General features: G+C 52.5%; 1 protein-coding gene across 5 annotated transcripts in view; it reads right to left on the reverse strand.

The window, feature by feature from the left end:
- The window catches only part of MACF1 (microtubule actin crosslinking factor 1), a 1146281-nt gene that overhangs the window by 919440 nt on the left and 208405 nt on the right, over positions 1-18436 (reverse strand). Inside the window, exon 1 of one of the 5 annotated variants that reach the window (XM_085648359.1) lies at positions 5948-6146. The exons of 3 other annotated variants lie outside the window; for them this stretch is intronic. In XM_085648359.1, the coding sequence (XP_085504485.1) occupies positions 5948-6131 (184 nt within the window). In that variant the 5' untranslated portion in view covers positions 6132-6146. Of the gene's footprint in view, positions 1-5947; positions 6147-18436 lie in introns of those variants that run through there. One more of the 5 variants, XM_085648362.1, reaches the window with a different exon arrangement.

The raw sequence follows: 18436 nt of genomic DNA on the forward strand, positions 1-18436 counted from the left end.
TTATTATTGCAGGGCCCACAATCGCAGCTGCCTCCTTCACTTTGTTATGAACACTGCCAGGTGTCCCTGGGCCTCCTTCACCAGCAACACAATAACTGCTGCTGTGGCTCCATGCTGAAAACAGCAAACAGGGCGCCAGGTCAGGGGTGGCTCCTCCATGAGGGCGAAGGAGTGTCGCCCCACTGCTTTCTCACAATGCGAGACGCAGAAACATAAAATGGTATTGTAAATGCCATTTTATGTTTCGGCTCCTCGCACTGCTATAAAGCAGAAGGGTTTGGTTGGGGGCGGGCGGGTGGTCGGTCCTGCTCCAGGGGAGGAGTGGGTTGCCCACTGTTGTGGGTGCTGACTGTTTGGTCGGTCCCAGGGCCGACCAAACCAGTCATAAGCACTCTGCCCTTTTCTCCATGTGGGCTGCATGCAGCCTACATGGAGAAAATGGCCCAACCATAAACGCCTGTGTGGTCAGCGTCTCAGCCAATCACAATGCTAATTGCAGCATTGCGATTGGCTTAAACGAGGGAAGGGAGGCTGCCTGCTTTCTATGTGGAGGAGAGGAAGCGTGACTGGGCCGCAAAGGCAAGTTAAAACATTTTTTTTAAATTAATTTAAAATGAACCCCTCCCCCCCCACGCGACACCCCACCCACCAGCGAGTCATGCTGGCCCAGACTGCTTGGGCACACTATTTTGTGCCCCAGGATAGGTCCCAGCTGCATGGCAATGCAAAGAGAAAACAGGGCCCTGTCAAATGTGCCACGCCTCCTTCAAGCTCACAGATATGAGTGTCAAAGGCAGCCCGGAGAGCAGACAGCGGTGTCAAACATACAGTATCACAACACGCAATCTACAACATTAGGAATTAAATCTACAGTGGATTACACGTCAATGGAAACCCAAGGACAAACATGTCAGCCCTAATGATACAACACTCAAAGTACTGTTATACACGTACATATAAGGAACACACTATAATGTACCATAAAAACTCTCAGCCATAACAAATTGGCCAATACAGTTCTCAATGTAAGGAGCTTTTACATGTTTTAAATGCCGTCCAGTGGCTGAGCAAGGGTGCCCCGGGGCTCTAACAGAGAAGCAGTAAGAATGGTCCTCAAACCATCCTGTGGCTAGTGAGAGACAGTCATATTAGGATGCGGTGAGCCTCTTATCTGCCTGGGCCACAGTGCCACTGCACCTGCTGCACTAATAATACCATCACACAAAGAAACAGTTGCACCACTTCAAGGTTACTCCACTGAATATCAATTCTGACAGTAGTTGGAGAGGAGGAGTATGAGGACTCACTTGAAGTTTTGCTTCTTGGAATTCAGGGTCCCTTTTCTCACTCATTCATGGTAATAATTAGTAATAATGAATTAGGAATGAATAAATTCATTCAATAAATTGCATATTGCGTACAGCTTATCTGCATGTGAACTGTACTGCACATGTACTCACGCCCCCACCATGCACAGTGTTATAATCAATGGTGTCATTTCAGTTGTTGTATTGCTGTTATCAATGATGTCTATGACTGATGTAATATGTGAGGTCATAAGCAGTGCATGGCAAGGGTGCGAGTTATAGTTCCTTCAGTTCACAATTACTGGTGAATTTCAGAGTTTTTTTGCGGTTAAAATGTTATGTTTTAACTGTCATTTTCACCTAACTATAACATTACTTTCAGTGAATGTCTGGGGTTTTCCTCAAAGTGAAGTCATATTTTTTTTACCATAACTATATGTGGCCAGGCCGTGCACCCAGTCCTTTATGGGAGGCCAACCTCCCAGCACGAACAGCTTTCGGCTTTGCGCAGTAAGGGGTTGGGAGCAGGGCATGCGGCCAGGCCCAGCATCCAACACCTGTGAGCGGCAAACCTCCCATTGCAGGCCAACCTCCAAGTTCTTCCAGCGCCACATGCCCCCCACCTTTTTGTTTTTTGTGGCTTCCACTGAATTACATGGGGGCCGCACAAAGCCTCTTGTTACCATAGCACTGCGAAACAGTTATCCCTACCCACTTGTTCCTTTTTGTTTTTCTCTGACACAGTGACCGAGTCCCCAGTCTTAAAAATGCGGGCTGCAACTTTCTCTTCATGTTGTGGTCAGTGTTTTGGGGACCATCCCCTTTTTTCTTTGCCCTCTCTTGACATATCACCTCAAAACTTTCCATTAAGGAGTTGAAGTGGATGAACCTTTTTTTGTAAAGTTTCATAAACATTCATTATACGGAGCCAAAGTTATTAGCAAATGAAAACATCCATTTCCAATGGAAAACCCGGTGCTAACTAGCACTACAAAGTGGCGACCCCCCTCCGTGTAATGTGTGTATAGTGTGTGTTATTTTTTTTAAAGGCAAGGTCTTTGGGGCTCATCTCTGCCAGGTAACAATCTGAACATATATTTAAAAAAAATACAACTAAGGGTGCCCCAGCATTAACGGAGGTTGTCTAAAAAATAAAACCTTTTATTCCAAAGCAAGACCTCAAGCAAGTGGTTCAAACCATGGCAGTAAACAGAAGTGACTCCCAACACATCTCCCCAAATCAAGGTTAGCCCCACTCTATGCATTCACGCGACTCCATGTGAGGCGGATGACCACATCACCCCGCGTGAATCCACAGGCTCCGCCCCCCTTGGCACAACCAAAGAATTATCATAGAAGCTCAAAATAGCTGGGGGTGGCCGCTCCTCCACAAACAAAATGGCATTGCGCCTTGAGGGCTCGAGTTATAAAACTAAAAACCCCAAGCCAACTTTGTCTGGAGCCACCTGGGCAGGGCTGAGCACCGGCAGTTTTTTAAAGGGGGCCTCAAAACTGGTCCATACCGGGCTCTGTTTTGTGACCTGGCACTGGTGGTCCGTTCTCTTCCGGACTGCAGTGACAGCAGGCACATGGATGTGCGCGTGCGCACACTGCTGACTTCTCACTAATGGAGAAGTTACGGCATGACCTCATGCCAGGTGAGCGTAGTCGGGGAAGGGAAATCCTTTAAAGAGTGTCATATTCTCTCTGGTTTTAACTTCTCTTTTTGAAACTCTGGAACACCAACACTGTTGTGGTGTCACCAAGGCTTTAAGTGGAAGCTTCATCAATATTATATACAAGCCATAGTTGCTGCTTATTTATCTTATGCAACTAACAACGATTGACAAAGCCAATAGTCCTGAATTGATGTAGGTCTGATGTTACTTGTTGTATCATATCTGGGGGCAATGACAGAAACAGCAAAATACAAGTCAGACGGCACACTATGCTAAGCACAGATTTTTAGCTTGTGTTTTAAGCCACACCCTTAATTACACTGGCCACGCCACTTTGAGAGACCCCCCCAAGTTTTTTCGTCCCACTTAAAGCCCTGCCCCTGGGCCTTAGGTCCCTGCCCTTGCTTCTCAGTACGTTTCATATATTAACAAGCTGCAATTTTACTGTGAAACACCGCTCTCTCCTGGACAGAATCACACGTCTGCAAACTGATGCTGTCAAACACAGTTGGTCTTGCTCTAATAAAAAAACACAAACTGTACAAGCCTGTTAGCATTCTAGAAAACCACGTACAAAAAAACATAAAACCATGCATGAAAGGCCTCCATGTGAGTCATAAAATAACCACACAGCAGCCAGAACAAAGGACAAAGAACATCGGCAGTGAGTGTCACCGAATCAGCATGAAATATCACTCAAACATCAGGCCCTGTGCAATCCTGGAGGAGTGAGCTTCAGGTGCAGAGGCAGACCCTGCTAGGGGCTACAAGGACCACCATAAACCTGCCAGGCTACAGGAGCGAGCTTCAGATGCAGAGGCAGACCCTGCTAGGGGCTACAAGGACCACCTCAAACCTGCCAGGCTACAGGAGCGAGCTTCAGATGCAGAGGCAGACCCTGCTAGGGCCTAAAAGGACCACCTCAAACCTGCTAGGCTACTGGAGCGAGCTTCAGATGCAGCGGCAGACCCTGCTAGGGCCTACAAGAACCACCTCAAACCTGCCAGGCTACTGGAGCGAGCTTCAGATGCAGCGGCAGACCCTGCTAGGGGCTACAAGAACCACCTTAAACCTGCCAGGCTACTGGAGCGAGCTTCAGATGCAGCGGCAGACCCTGCTAGGGCCTACAAGAACCACCTCAAACCTGCCAGGCTACTGGAGCGAGCTTCAGATGCAGCGGCAGACCCTGCTAGGGCCTACAAGAACCACCTCAAACCTGCCAGGCTACTGGAGCGAGCTTCAGATGCAGCGGCAGACCCTGCTAGGGCCTACAAGAACCACCTTAAACCTGCCAGGCTACAGGAGTGAGCTTCAGATTCAGAGGCAGACCCTGCTAGGGGCTACAAGGACCACCTTAAACCTGCCAGGCTACAGGAGTGAGCTTCAGATGCAGCGGCAGACCCTGCTAGGGCCTACAAGAACCACCTTAAACCTGCCAGGCTACAGGAGTGAGCTTCAGATGCAGAGGCAGACCCTGCTAGGGCCTACAAGAACCACCTTAAACCTGCCAGGCTACAGGAGCGAGCATCAGATGCAGCGGCAGACCTTGCTAGGGCCTACAAGAACCACCTCAAACCTGCCAGGCTACAGGAGCGAGCTTCAGATGTAGCGGCAGACCCTGCTAGGGCCTACAAGAACCACCTCAAACCTGCCAGGCTACTGGAGCGAGCTTCAGATGCAGCGGCAGACCCTGCTAGGGGCTACAAGAACCACCTTAAACCTGCCAGGCTACTGGAGCGAGCTTCAGATGCAGCGGCAGACCCTGCTAGGGCCTACAAGAACCACCTCAAACCTGCCAGGCTACTGGAGCGAGCTTCAGATGCAGCGGCAGACCCTGCTAGGGCCTACAAGAACCACCTCAAACCTGCCAGGCTACTGGAGCGAGCTTCAGATGCAGCGGCAGACCCTGCTAGGGCCTACAAGAACCACCTTAAACCTGCCAGGCTACAGGAGTGAGCTTCAGATTCAGAGGCAGACCCTGCTAGGGGCTACAAGGACCACCATAAACCTGCCAGGCTACAGGAGCGCGCTTCAGATGCAGAGGCAGACCCTGCTAGGGGCTACAAGGACCACCTTAAACCTGCCAGGCTACAGGAGTGAGCTTCAGATGCAGCGGCAGACCCTGCTAGGGCCTACAAGAACCACCTTAAACCTGCCAGGCTACAGGAGTGAGCTTCAGATGCAGAGGCAGACCCTGCTAGGGCCTACAAGAACCACCTTAAACCTGCCAGGCTACAGGAGCGAGCTTCAGATGCAGCGGCAGACCTTGCTAGGGCCTACAAGAACCACCTTAAACCTGCCAGGCTACAGGAGCGAGCTTCAGATGCAGTGGCAGACCCTGCTAGGGCCTACAAGAACCACCTTAAACCTGCCAGGCTACAGGAGCGAGCTTCAGATGCAGTGGCAGACCCTGCTAGGGGCTACAAGAACCACCTTAAACCTGCCAGGCTACTGGAGCGAGCTTCAGATGCAGCGGCAGACCCTGCTAGGGCCTACAAGAACCACCTCAAACCTGCCAGGCTACTGGAGCGAGCTTCAGATGCAGCGGCAGACCCTGCTAGGGGCTACAAGGACCACCTCAAACCTGCCAGGCTACAGGAGCGCGCTTCAGAGGCAGACCCTGCTAGGGCCTACAAGAACCACCTTAAACCTGCCAGGCTACAGGAGTGAGCTTCATTTTTAGAGGCCAGCACCTGCAAAGGCCTACAAGAACCACCGTAAACCTGCCAGGCTACAGGAGCGCGCTTCATTTTTAGAGGCCAGCACCTGCAAGGGCCTACAAGAACCACCTTAAACCTGCCAGGCTGCAGGAGCGAGCTTCAGATGCACAGGCAGACCCTGCTAGGGCCTACAAGAACCACCTTAAACCTGCCAGGCTGCAGGAGTAAGCGTCACCCCTCCTGGCTGCACCTGCGGGCATATATCCCTCACCCATAGGGGTCACCAAGAGCTCATACTAACCCATGCAGCACATCTGGCTCACCAGGTGTGCGCTCAGCTGCCCGTCCCGGCAGTAGAGGAGCCACATGGCCCCCGCCGTCTCTCCACGAAGTTCCTGTGAGGTCACACTGTCCCCTGCGTGCACCGCCATGGCCCCGTCGTCCTGGGGCTTCCAGCAGGGCCCCCGCTCACGCGCGTTCAGCATCTCGGTCGGGCTCCAGCTAGAGTCTGACAGGGCTGCTCCGCCCACTTCCTATCAGGAAGTTCTTCTCGTAGTGTCGTTGAAGGACCTGTCATAGGGCACAGAGGGCAGCAGCACTGCTGTGGTGGGCACTGCACACCGCTCTCGTGGAAGAGCTGTCACACCGCAGGGTCTGGTTCGAGTAGAAGTGGAGGGGGTGAGAGCTCGTAACTCAGGAGTCTGAAAGCAACTTGTACTATGATGAGTTCTGGTGAGAGACGTGCATGGAGTGAGTGGAACCGCGGAGCCTAGACGAGAGAGAGGCATGGAGAGGCAACACTGAGCTCATATGAGAGAGAGGGATGGAGTGAGTGGCAACACAGAGCTCACGTGAGAGAGAGGCATGGAGTGAGTGGCACCGCAGAGCCTAGAGAGAGGGATGGAGAGGCAACACAGAGCTCACATGAGAGAGAGGCATGGAGTGAGTGGCACCGCAGAGCCTAGACGAGAGAGAGGGATGGAGAGGCAACACAGAGCTCACATGAGGGAGAGGGATGGAGTGAGTGGCACCGCAGAACCTAGACGAGAGAGAGGGATGGAGAGGCAACACTGAGCTCACATGAGAGAGAGGCATGGAGTGAGTGGCACCGCAGAGCCTAGACGAGAGAGGGATGTAGAGGCAACACAGAGCTCGCATTGAGAGAGAGGCATGGAGTGAGTGGCACCGCAGAGCTCTGGCGAGAGACGTGCATGAAGTGAGTGGCACTACAGATCCCTGACGAGGAACAGACCTGGAGTGGCTGGTCCCACAGAGTTCCGATGGATAGGTTTGGAGTAGCTGGTACCAGAGTGCTCTGAGAAGGGGCAGTTCCGGAATGATGGGCACCGCGAAGCTCTACAGCGGCCTAGAACACCTTACAAAGAGGCCGCAGGTTCTGGAAACTGACGTCGTAGGCAGGTCTGGGAGCTGCTCAAAAGATTCTGAAATGGCGGGCACAGCTCCGACGAGGAAGAAACTCCTGGGCCCGTCGGGTGAAGGAAAGATTGGCTGCCTAGAGCACAAATGCAGTAAAATCCTTCATGGCAGACCGCAGAGATGCACATAAACCCCGGGGTGCAATGGAAGGCTGGCCGGAGAGGCGGCGCCCTGACCGCTGGCCAGCTTCAGGCGAGTTTGAAAGGGCCGGGTGTCCGGGTGTGGCTCAGACCCAGCCCATGCCCGGTCAGTAGCGAGTTGTCAAACCCGCCCAGGAGTTCCTAAGGAGTCCAAACTTCTTTGGTAACAACTGCAAAGCATGTCATGTCCCTGCAGACGCTCTGTGTCTTCTGGGGCAGGTAGGGCACAACTGTGCCATGCGTACAGGAAGCCCCCGTTTGCCAGTCTCCTACACTTCCTCTCCTGGGTCAGGGCTCGCAGCTGTCCCCCACCACCTCTCCGGTGCCTGTTCCCCCAGTACTGTCCTAATGTACACACACACTCCTCTCCGCCGGGACTCCGGTATGCAGGAACTTGCAACGAAGCACAGCCCCAGGGCGCAATGTGAACCAGCAGCTCTCCGCAGGCCTATCAGGGCAGGTCTGTGCACACCCAGGCCCTCCCCCTGTCCTACCGAGACGAGTCACGCAGGATGCGCCGCTCACCTGACTACCCTGCACCCCCTCTGGGGCAAGACGCGCTCCCCATCACTGGGCTCCGGGCGCCCCCTTGAGGCACAGAGCCAGGCGCCAAGAAGGCAGTGTGGGCACTAAACGGCAAATAAAGAGAGGGCCTGTAAAGAACAAGTTACACAAATGGAGCAGAACGTGAGAAGGCGAACAAACACACATCTGAATGTATGTTTCATGATCCGCCTATATCCTGCAGCATGTGGCGCGAGGCCCGCACACTGCCCGGTCACTGCACAGCAGTAGACGCATCACTTTTAGCACATAGGGGTTGTGCAACAATCTGTTAGGCTATGCACAGCAACCAACAGGGACGTACACAGGTGTGTGCAACAATCGACTGTGACAAGCGTAATGCGTACAATAGAGAAGACGGACAGTGCATCCTCCTATTAGATGGTCACACAGAGTAAGGCAACCTACTGAGACAGACACAGTGTACTACGACCCACTGAGGCACACAGTGCACAACTGCCGTCAGCGACGGACAGTAAAGAGACGTGCAGTGTGCATCTTACTACTGGGACGGCCACCTCAGTGGCACCCAAATGAAGTAACACTCACTCTCGGCGCCCAGTTACTGCCGCTAACACTCCGCTGGGGTTCGTACTCCGACGCCCCCCTTTCAACGTCACTGGGGGGATTATTTCGAGAACTGTGTGTGTGAAGCTTCCGAAGACATGCGAGGGCCCCTTCACAAGAACAGTCGCAGGACGGAATATAGGGCCCACGGTGGCATTCGACAATCTGGATAGCGCCCGCCGGGGTGTAAGGGGGGCGAGGGGGGTACACGATCCCCCAACGAGGCTCTGCCGAAGGTGAGGGGCCACGTATCAGGGGTGCAGTCACTGCGGGATTCGGGAAGATACAAATTCGCGCTCCATCTAAGTGGTCTTGAGAAATCGGAGGCGCCGCTGAGAGCTGGGGCACGGTTGGAAGTCCGGGCGGACCGGGCTCGCAGCAAGCCCCGGCTCCACAGAAGGACTCGCTGGGGGCGCTCCTCGATGAATGTCCAGCTAGTGCCAACCTCTCTGCTCTTATTGTGACACTGGCCGTGCCAGCCTCCCACTCTTCGCCCCCCCCCCCTTCTCTCGCTGACAAAACAAAGTCTCACGTGTCCAGCACTGATGCACGCTGCGGGGGATTCACCGGGGGCCGCTGCAGTCTTCTGTGTGCCCTAGGACAATCTCCTCCGTGCCCTGCAGCGATGCCCTCACAGCCAGACTTCTCTCTAACTTGCAGAGGTGTCTTCAGTGCCAGAACCCTCTGTGCCCCACAGTCAAGGCATCAGCACCAGGCTCCTCTGGCCAGCAGTGACGCCCTTTGTGCCAGCCCTCTCCACGCCGCGCTGTGATGCCCTCGCTGGCAGTCTTCGATGCTCAACAATTCTGCCTTTGTGGGGCCCGTATGCCCCCCAGTGTTCTGCAGAGATGCCCCGCGCTCCTCTACAGAGGACCCGTCTGCTCTGGCCTTGGTGCGGGTGCACCAACCGTATGCAGTCACTTCTCATTGACAGTTCTATGTAGACGCTCTCTTACTGTAACTTGATGGCATCCCCCCCCCCCCCACCGTCACCGTAGTAGCCAAGAGAGTACAGCCTGTACAACAGACACTACCCCCCCCCCCCCTTGCTCCAGAGAGCCACCTTGCCCTGCTTATAAGCACTCATCCGAGTTCATCCCTTAATAAGCTTCGCTAAGACTTCCCGAAGGCCTGTCCCACTTACAGCGGTCCCCTCGGACTCCTCCTCTCCCACTGGCGACTGTCAAGGGTCACCGCTGCCACTCAAGAGTCAGAGCCTCCCCCCCCCCTCACCCCCCTCGCGCGCACCTGAATTAATCCAGCCTCAGGGAAACTCAGAACGCCGCTGGCAGAATGGACGAGCAGCAGTTCTAGTGGTGTGTGAAAGTAAGACGGAGGGCAGTGCCGTAAGAGAAAAGGGTGGGGTCTAAACGGGGCGGTGCCAAAGAAGCATATCTGGGACTCCTTTCCAAGAGGCGTAGAGGATTAAAATATGTACGGTAAAATCCTTCGCTTCACACTTAAAGCCAACTGACCAGTGTCTGGGTACTTCGTACTTTACATTATTGCTTCCAGACATATAACCAAAACTATGGAGATTTACCTAAACCAAACCATACCTGTTGGCGTTGACAATGCTTGTTAGCAAATAAAGGAGTAACGACATTGATTAGAACCGATCATGTAATTAATCAGGTCCGTGGAAGTGGTGATCTCTGGAGTGTCGCAGACACTCGTTTCTCTTGTCCATACCACTTTACTCTGCAGTCTTTCTCTCTGGTAGACAATTACGCTCTATTTTTTCAGCATCTTTCTGAAATCCTCCATCTGCGTTTCTCACGTCATCTATTTTTCTTCAGCACTCTCTCTTCACATTCTCCTTCTGCGTGTACTTGCTTTCCTCTCCTCCGCTTCACCATCCGCACACCTGTAATCTCTGCATTTTCCTTTGGCGCTGTCAATAACCGAAGGGCTTGGTACCGCTGTGCACATATTAGGGATTTGTAGGGCCCACAGAAAAACATACTAGTATGGCCCTCTATTTGAAATAGCTTTACATTTATCACACATTTTCAACACATCCAAGCCCTCCTGATGCCAAACAATTTTGAAATCTATTTTAAACTTTAAGAAACTGGGGTATTCAAAAACAGCCAAATGATCAACCGTGCATGGTGCCCACCAGGGATATGGCACCAAATGAAAACATGAACAAGTATTGTCCAGGACCATTTCTTTTTGCACTTTTGCTAAGATTTTTTTTGTCTCGCAAAAATATTTTACTTGGAATTCAGTGTCCAACCAGTCTATCCTACCATTGAAGGAACTACAACATAAGGTGACCGGAGGGATACTCAGAGGACACGTGCCTAATACAGAAATACATGTGTGCATTGGACATTTTACCATTAACTGCTGGATACTTATAATCACAAATAAATCTACTTTACAAATCACAATCTTGAACACAGATACTCAAATTACCACTCCCCTGATTGTCCTACTTTTATGGGTGAAATCTGATGATTTTCTTTGCAATTCTATTCCACTGCCTTGTCCCTCCTCCTCCCATCTTTTGCTTTGAACACTGCTCTGGCTAGACAGTGCCCTCTGGCTCTGAGTAAAGGGGGGGGGGGTGGGGGGGGGGCAGGAGATGGGCACAGAGAGGAAGAGAAAGGGTTGAGCTAGAGTGAGTAAAGCATAGAGAGATAGACACATTTGGGGTAAAGAGAGAAGAAGTTGAGAGAGATGTTAGGTAGATGGAGGAGAGATACAAGAAACTGAAGTAGAAGAGGAAGGCGGGGCTGGCATCGGCCCCGCCGCCATTATGGCGGGTCGGCCGTGCCCCCGTCTCTCGCCCATCTCGTTGGCCCCGCGCTTGCTGGGGGCCGTGCCCCGGAAGCGATTGGATCGCTTCCGGGTCATGGGAGGCTCCACCCCACCCCGGAAGTGATTCGATCACTTCCGGGGCTTGGGTGACCCTCTTGCCAGGGACCAGTTTCAGCTCGTGGATTGGCTGACCCTTTAAAGCCGGGGGGAGCGCGAAGTGCAGTCTCTTGCTCTCCGCTCCCCTCGGCAGCACACCCGTCGCGTGTGCCCCCTCCCTCGGCAGGATCTTTAACCTTTTTTCCCTGCAGTGTGGTGCGATCCTTTGGCGTGTAGGCCGAAATCTCGTGGAGCGCCGGGCCAGGTTTCGCGCTTTGTGAAAGGCGCGCACAAACGGTGGCAACAACGAGTGGGAGAACGCCGAGACTTCACCAAGTGCCTGGCAAGGGTCACGCATCACGAGTGGCGCGCAGAGACACAGCGCCAATCGTGAGAAGGCAGAGCAGATTTTCAAGGAGCCCAATCAGCAGGAGCAGGCGAGCGTCGGCGGTGGTGCACGCATCAGGAGCAACACACGAGGACGTGGGGGCCATCGCTGAGGGTGCCTGAGGACACGCACAGGGTCTGCATTCCGGCGCTGCTGGGAGCCAAGCGGGTTAGAGCCTGTTGCTCACCTGCCTTGCTGGGTTAGCCAGTATTGAGACTCCGGTAGCGTGGGTGCTGTGGCCGGTCGTGTTTCCTCCAACAAATCAGTGGTAATAGTGTGCAGGGTAGTCATGCCTCCCAAGGCTAAGCGTGGCGAACGGCGCCCTGATATTGCGAGTGTGTTAGACGCCCTGATGAGGAAGATTGGGGAAATGGACAGCACCATGGCACAGCTGGCAGACAGGCTGGATGCGCAGGAGGGGTCCTCGGGGAGGTCACGCAGGGACGCTTTACCGCCAAGAGAGGCTTTCCCGCCCCTGCCAAAAAAGAATAGGGCAAAGAAAGTAACGCAGGTTGTCCCTGGGAATGGGGGGGGGGGGGGGCAGCTTTGCCCGTAGTGCCCGCGTTCCCCAGCACACCGGCGAGCGAGCCTTCTCCCATAGATGGGGTAGGGGGGCCAGTTCCCGTGGTTCCTAATTTAATTCCGTGTCCCCCGACGCACATTATTTCGCCGCCAACGCCAGGAAATCCTATCATCCCGCTGGGGGTGCCAGTGCCAGGGGTGCCCAATGTCTCGTTAAATGTTCCCCCTGCACCCGGGGGGGTACCAACACTTCCAACTTATTTTGTCTCCAGCCTAGCAGCCGTGCTTCCCTGGCTTGGGGGCATGGGGTTGAATTTGAGTGCGGCGGGTGTGGCCGGGGCGGACGCATGGGAAAAGGAGAGACAGCTAATCGATCAAAGCAAGCTTAAAGAAGTATCATTGGTCGTGGCCCCCAAAGACTCTGCGGGACCCTCGCATGGTAAGCCACAGACATTGCCATTGTTGGGCATGGGCGAATCGCGCACATCGTATGAATCTCTGTCCTGCCATTTGTCACAGGAGGTTAAGGAGAGAATTTGGAAGGGGACATATATTGACATTTTCTCACTCTTAATAGACGAGGTTGAGAGGGAGGAGATGAAGAGGACGAAAGATTATATGCCCGCGCGTGAATGGGCGAATGAGATGCTAAAGTACAGGGTGGAGGAGAACATCAGGCATTGGATGCTGGCGTTCAATATTTACATGGCTGTGATGACGGAGCGTTTCCCAGAGGAGGCGCCCGCAATGTCTTGTTATTTGTCTAGGATCAGCACAGCGCAGGCAACGAAAGCGGGCACAGGGTGGTTGGATTATGACAAAAAATTCAGGCACATCAGGGCATCTGATTCGACTCTAAAATGGAATCAGGTGGAGGGGATAGCTTGGTTAGATCATTTGGGCGGTCTGACAGCAGAGCCTACAAGGGACGCGCCAAGGCCGCAGCCCTTTCGGGCGTTCCCTCCAGCTGCATCAGGTGGGGGGGCTGGGAAGAAGGGATGCTGTTGGGATTTCAATAGGCGCACCTGCGAGAGGCCACCAGGGACATGCAGATTTAAACACGCGTGCAGTTTCTGTGGCAACTCAGGACATGCCGAGGCAAAATGTCTCAAAAAACAGAGGGATAGAGGGGCCAAAAAAAATCGGATTGAAGGTGTTTGCAGCAAAGCTAGGTCCCCGATTCTTCTGCACGCAATGATACCCTGGTTGAATAGATACAAATGCACGTCCACGGCAAGGATGCTGGTGGAAGGATTCAGGGAGGGTTTTAGAATCCCAGTGGCGGATTTTGTGGGTCCCTCTTTTTACAGAAACCAATTGTCGGTCACTCAGAACGCTAGGGTGGCGGCAAAAATTGAGAAAGAATGTAGATTGGGCAGAGTGGCAGGGCCTTTCGACAAGGTCCCTGTGCATAACTTTGTGTGTTCCCCCCTGGGGGTGGTCCCGAAGAAGGAACCAGAAGAATTCAGGCTGATTCACAATTTATCAGCGCCAAGGGGGCAGTCGGTGAATGACTCCATTGATGAGGAATTCTGCTCTGTGCGTTATGCATCTGTTGATCAGGCAATTGAACTCTTGAGGGGTTTGGGCCCGGGGGCGCTGATGGCTAAATCAGACATAGAATCTGCTTTCAGGCTGCTGCCCGTACACCCGAGCGACTTTCACCTACTTGGTTTCCAGTATGAGGGCAAGTTCTTCATGGACATGTGCATGCCTATGGGGTGTTCTGTGTCAGGCGCGTATTTTGAAATGTTTAGCACTTTCCTAGAATGGTCTTTCAGACAAATGACAGGGCATAGGCATGTGCTGCATTACCTTGATGACTTCCTTTTTCTGGGACCACCGGGGAGCGCGGTGTGTGGGCAGGCCCTGGAGCAATTTTGTGCACTGATGAAGAGTTTTGGGGTGCCACTAGCAAAGGGTAAAACCGTTGGACCATCCACGGTCATAGAGTTCCTGGGGATCGAGCTAGACTCAGTCGCGGGGTGCTCACGGCTTCCCACTGATAAGGTGACATGGTTTGGGGACTCACTGAGGCAATGTCTAGAAACTAAAAGGGTAATGTTGCATCAGTTGCAGCAAATTGTAGGTCTTCTAAATTTTGCATTGCTTATCATACCAATGGCACGCCCTTTTTCAAAATCCATTGCGCAGGCAATGTCTGGCCTTAAGCAGAAGCACCACCACACCAGATTGAGCGAGGAGGTCAAGCAGGATATGCGTATTTGGTTGGCATTTCTGCGGGACTTCAATGGCTCTGTCCTGTGGCCCGGCCCAGTCACCTCCTGTGCGGAGTTGGGTTTAATGACAGACTCCGCGGGTAGTGAGGGGTTCGGCGCCATTCTGGGCACTCAGTGGGTGGCGCAGCGTTGGCCGGCATGGTGGGTGGACGCGGGACTCACGGCGAACATTGGTTTCCTGGAATTGTTCCCCATCTGGGTGGCATTGTCTGTCTGGCCGGAACAACTGGGAAACAAATCAGTTGTTTTCTGGTCCGACAACATGACAGTGGGGCGCCCAGAGGGGAGGGACATGTGGCTCTCACCAGACTCCAGGGGCAGTTACAACCGGTTGGTTGGAACAGTGCGGGGCCAAAGGGGGGTTACGCTTTCCATTGGCTGGTTGGCCACCCCGCACGCGGGCGTAAGTAAGCTGCGCGGTCTGCATGGCCCCTTTATGGAGTAAGTCTTGAACGTATGGGGGTTGCCTGGTGGGAAGTACTTCCGGGTCAGCTGGGCCCCCTGCGCATGCGCACTCTGGTTGGGGTGCGCGGGACAATTTGGATTAAAGGGGAGGGGCCAGCTGGTTGACCTTGCCGTAGGCCCAAAGGAATACGCAGAAATGTGATCAGCAATATGTTTAGACTAGGTTAGGAACATTATGTATTAGAGTTTTTGTTAAAGCTAGGAATGAATCGAATTTACCGAATCCTGTCTTGTCATTTCTGCGTAATTGTATATTTGTGTGCAAATATGTGTGTTTGTTAATAAATACGATCGGGGGTCAACGACCCCCTATTCCAAACAAAAATGTATATTGGTCTCTGTCACGGTAGAGGGGAGGAGGGGGCGGTAGGCCGTACCGGACCATAAGAGTAGAGTGGTGCGGTTGGGAGAATTGACTGGAAATGGGGATAGAAGAGAAGTAGTATTCACAAACATTTATTGAGAGACAGGCTGGGAAGAGAGAGACAGGAAGAGAAGTGTATGAGAAAAAAGATGAGGCAGACAGAGGCAAGGTAGAGAGAATAGTGAAAGACACGAGGGAGGTGCATAGATCTGAATAGGGAGGTAAAGAGAGGTGAGGGGAAATAAAGAAGAGAGAAGTGACAAAGATATGTGAGGCAGACAGAGAGGTAGGGTGGTGGAGATAGGTAACAGGTTGGCAGAGAGAAGGGGAATAGATTAGTGAGAAAGAGAGAAGGGCAGGGATTAAGTGATTGTGAGGTATAGATCAAATACCAGAGAGAGCAGTAGAGAGTGGAGAAAATTATGGAAAGGTGAGGTAGAGAACAGAGAAGTAGAGCTAGGCAAAGTAACAGCAGAAGGTAAGAGTATGTTAGCGGTCAGAAGACAGATATTGAGTGCAAGAGATAAAGTGGGGTGAACAAGATGGGTATTGAGGTATGACTGAGCTAGACATAGTGTCACTTAGAGAAACAGGGGCAGATGAAAATGTAGAGAGTGGTAAGGTAGGGATAGGTAGAGACAGGCAGAGGAAGTCGTGGAGCGATTAAGAGAGGGGAGAAAGACTTCTGACTGCCCCCTTCATTTTATAAGCGCCCCTTGGAAGGTGGTGTGCATGGGCAACTGCCCACTTTGCCCATGACTTGAAACATCTCATCAGTTTTTAATTCGGAGACCCGGCAGAACCGCCCACTAATTAACCTGATGGAGGGGTATGGGGAAAATTAATGGCAAAAAAAATGGAGGGCGACTAATGCCCTGCATAAGGGGGTAAGAATGACTGGTAAGTCTAAGGTGGTGGAGCCGGGGGAGAGGAGTGCAGAAATCAGTGACCTACCTCCCAAGAGGAGGGAGTGGGCTCAGTGATCTGCCATGGTTGAGGTGGGTTAAAGATGGGCAGCCTGGCGGCCGGGGATATCAGTGCCCTGTAGACAGGAAGAAGGAAAGGTCTGAGTGGTAGGGGGAGCGCTGAGAAGCAGAGGGTCAGTGATCGGCAGGGAGGCGATTAGACAAGTGACCCTCGGCAAGTGAGAAGAGGTGGTGGAAAAGGGCTCAGTCAGTGACGTTTGTTCAGCTGATGAGGATGTTCCTGACCTGCAGGGAGGCGGCGTCATATCAGTAACTTGCATAGGCACCATCACCCTCCATGTGCCCTGGCTCTGCAAAGCTTCTCGTCTCTGACGAAAGCACTGCACCCAGCGCAGTGACTGCAAAGCAGAGCACAGGCATCGAGCAAACCCGCGCGTGCCTTGTGCAACTGAGGAGGGGTGACTGGCCAGAACCACTTCAAGTACCACCGTGAGACCTACGAGACACGCGCCGGGGACCTCCTCGCGACCACAGGCCCAGCTTCTCTGCACACGCACGAGCCAAGCCAAGACCCCCCCCCCATCCTGGCACCAGAGCTGGCAGATCAAATCACCATCCCTGAGGGCAGGTAAGTCCAGCCCGGGTCTCGCCGGGTCACGAGCACGCGTGCCAGGACTGTGATAAGAAATGACTATTTTCTCTAGCACCGGAAGGCCGGCTCCACTCGCTGCAGCTGATGGACCACTCTACATTCCCAGGCACCGGAAGCGCCCTAGATGGCCTGCCTGGCACATATGGGCCCCTCTACTCACCCGGGTTTTAAACACACATCACTAAAATGTGTTTTAGGTGGGCCATACCGTGGCACTGTTACTTGTTTCCATCTGTGGCCGAGCAACGACCAGTTCAGCGCTGTAGAGCGCTCACGCTTTCTGCCAAAACTAATATTGCAAGTGTGTTCAAAGACACGCCCTCGAGTCCCCTTGTGCTATCGTATACATGTCACCTTGCACCGTCGCTTGTACGTCACCCACACTGCTTTAAACAGGCATGACCTGCACAATATCAGTATACTGAGTGTGTGCGTCTGCAATGGTACATTATATAAAGGACACTGGGTTCCATATTGGGGGAGCCAGGCCTGCCTGGTGAAGGCATGAGGAGAAGAATCTCCTAGACAAATGTGTGTATTGCTGCACTCATCAGCAGAGTGAGATGCACTGGAGAAGGGATAGAGGCAGACCCCCCCCTGTACTCTTTAAAGGGTGCTCTTTAATTCAGTGATAAAGCAGAAGGAACGGGCCTGGACACATCTCAGGAAGGAGATGGGGCTGATAGGGCCGCCCTCTACGCGGGAACCACGGCCAAACTCCAGAAGAGACTCCCAGCACATAAAGAACTCCTCCGCACGCCTCATCCTCTACATCCCCTGCCACAGCCACATCACCGCCCACCTGAGGGACCTGCACTGGCTCCCCGTCAACAAGAGGATCACCTTCAAGCTCCTCACCCATGCTCACAAAGCACTCCATGACACCGGACCAGCATACCTCAACAAGCGACTCACAATCTGCTTAATGTACTTTTGCCTTGATCCCTAATGCTGATTTTTGTTGTCATAAGCTAACAGGGATCATGCATGTGTGCCATGACATAGGCCTGCCTCACAGATTGTGGTCTTGTTGGACCGGGAGGGGCACCCAAAGGGCCACCCTCAGAGTGGTAGAAGGCTACTGCCTTCACCTAGCGTTGAGCAGCAGAAGCGCACCGGTGGCAGCATACCATGTGGTGATCAGTAGGAGTGGACAGGTCCTTTTAAACCTGTGTTACTGGGGTGAGGCCTACAGGCTCACTCACCTGTTTAAAGCTCTGTAGCTATGTGCCTAACTCACCCTTGCAGTAGAGAAAAGAGGTATCCCTTTGGGAGAACACTTATGCAGGACTAATGAAATCACTCACTTCTCAATCATCCACAAAATTTACTATCATGCAACAACAATATAATGCAACCCCTCGATAAATATACCACCAGACTAGAAATATAGCGCTTAAGGATTATTTATTTCATTAAAACCTTATTTCACGTGGTTGTGAATCAATCTCGCCGTATTTTAATGTAAAGTGTATATTGTGTTTGATTAAATACTGCATGCCGTGTTTGAATTATAAAAAATTACTTTTTCTTGTGTTTTAAAAAAAGAAACAAAACATCTTTGATTGAGAAATAAGGATTTAATGAAATGAAATAAATAATCCTTAAGCGCTATAATTCTAGTCTGGTGGTATATTTATCAAGGAGTTGCATTATAGTG

This window comes from Triturus cristatus, chromosome 3_2 (assembly GCF_964204655.1).
Source record: "Triturus cristatus chromosome 3_2, aTriCri1.1, whole genome shotgun sequence".
Taxonomy (NCBI): Eukaryota; Metazoa; Chordata; class Amphibia; order Caudata; family Salamandridae; genus Triturus; species Triturus cristatus.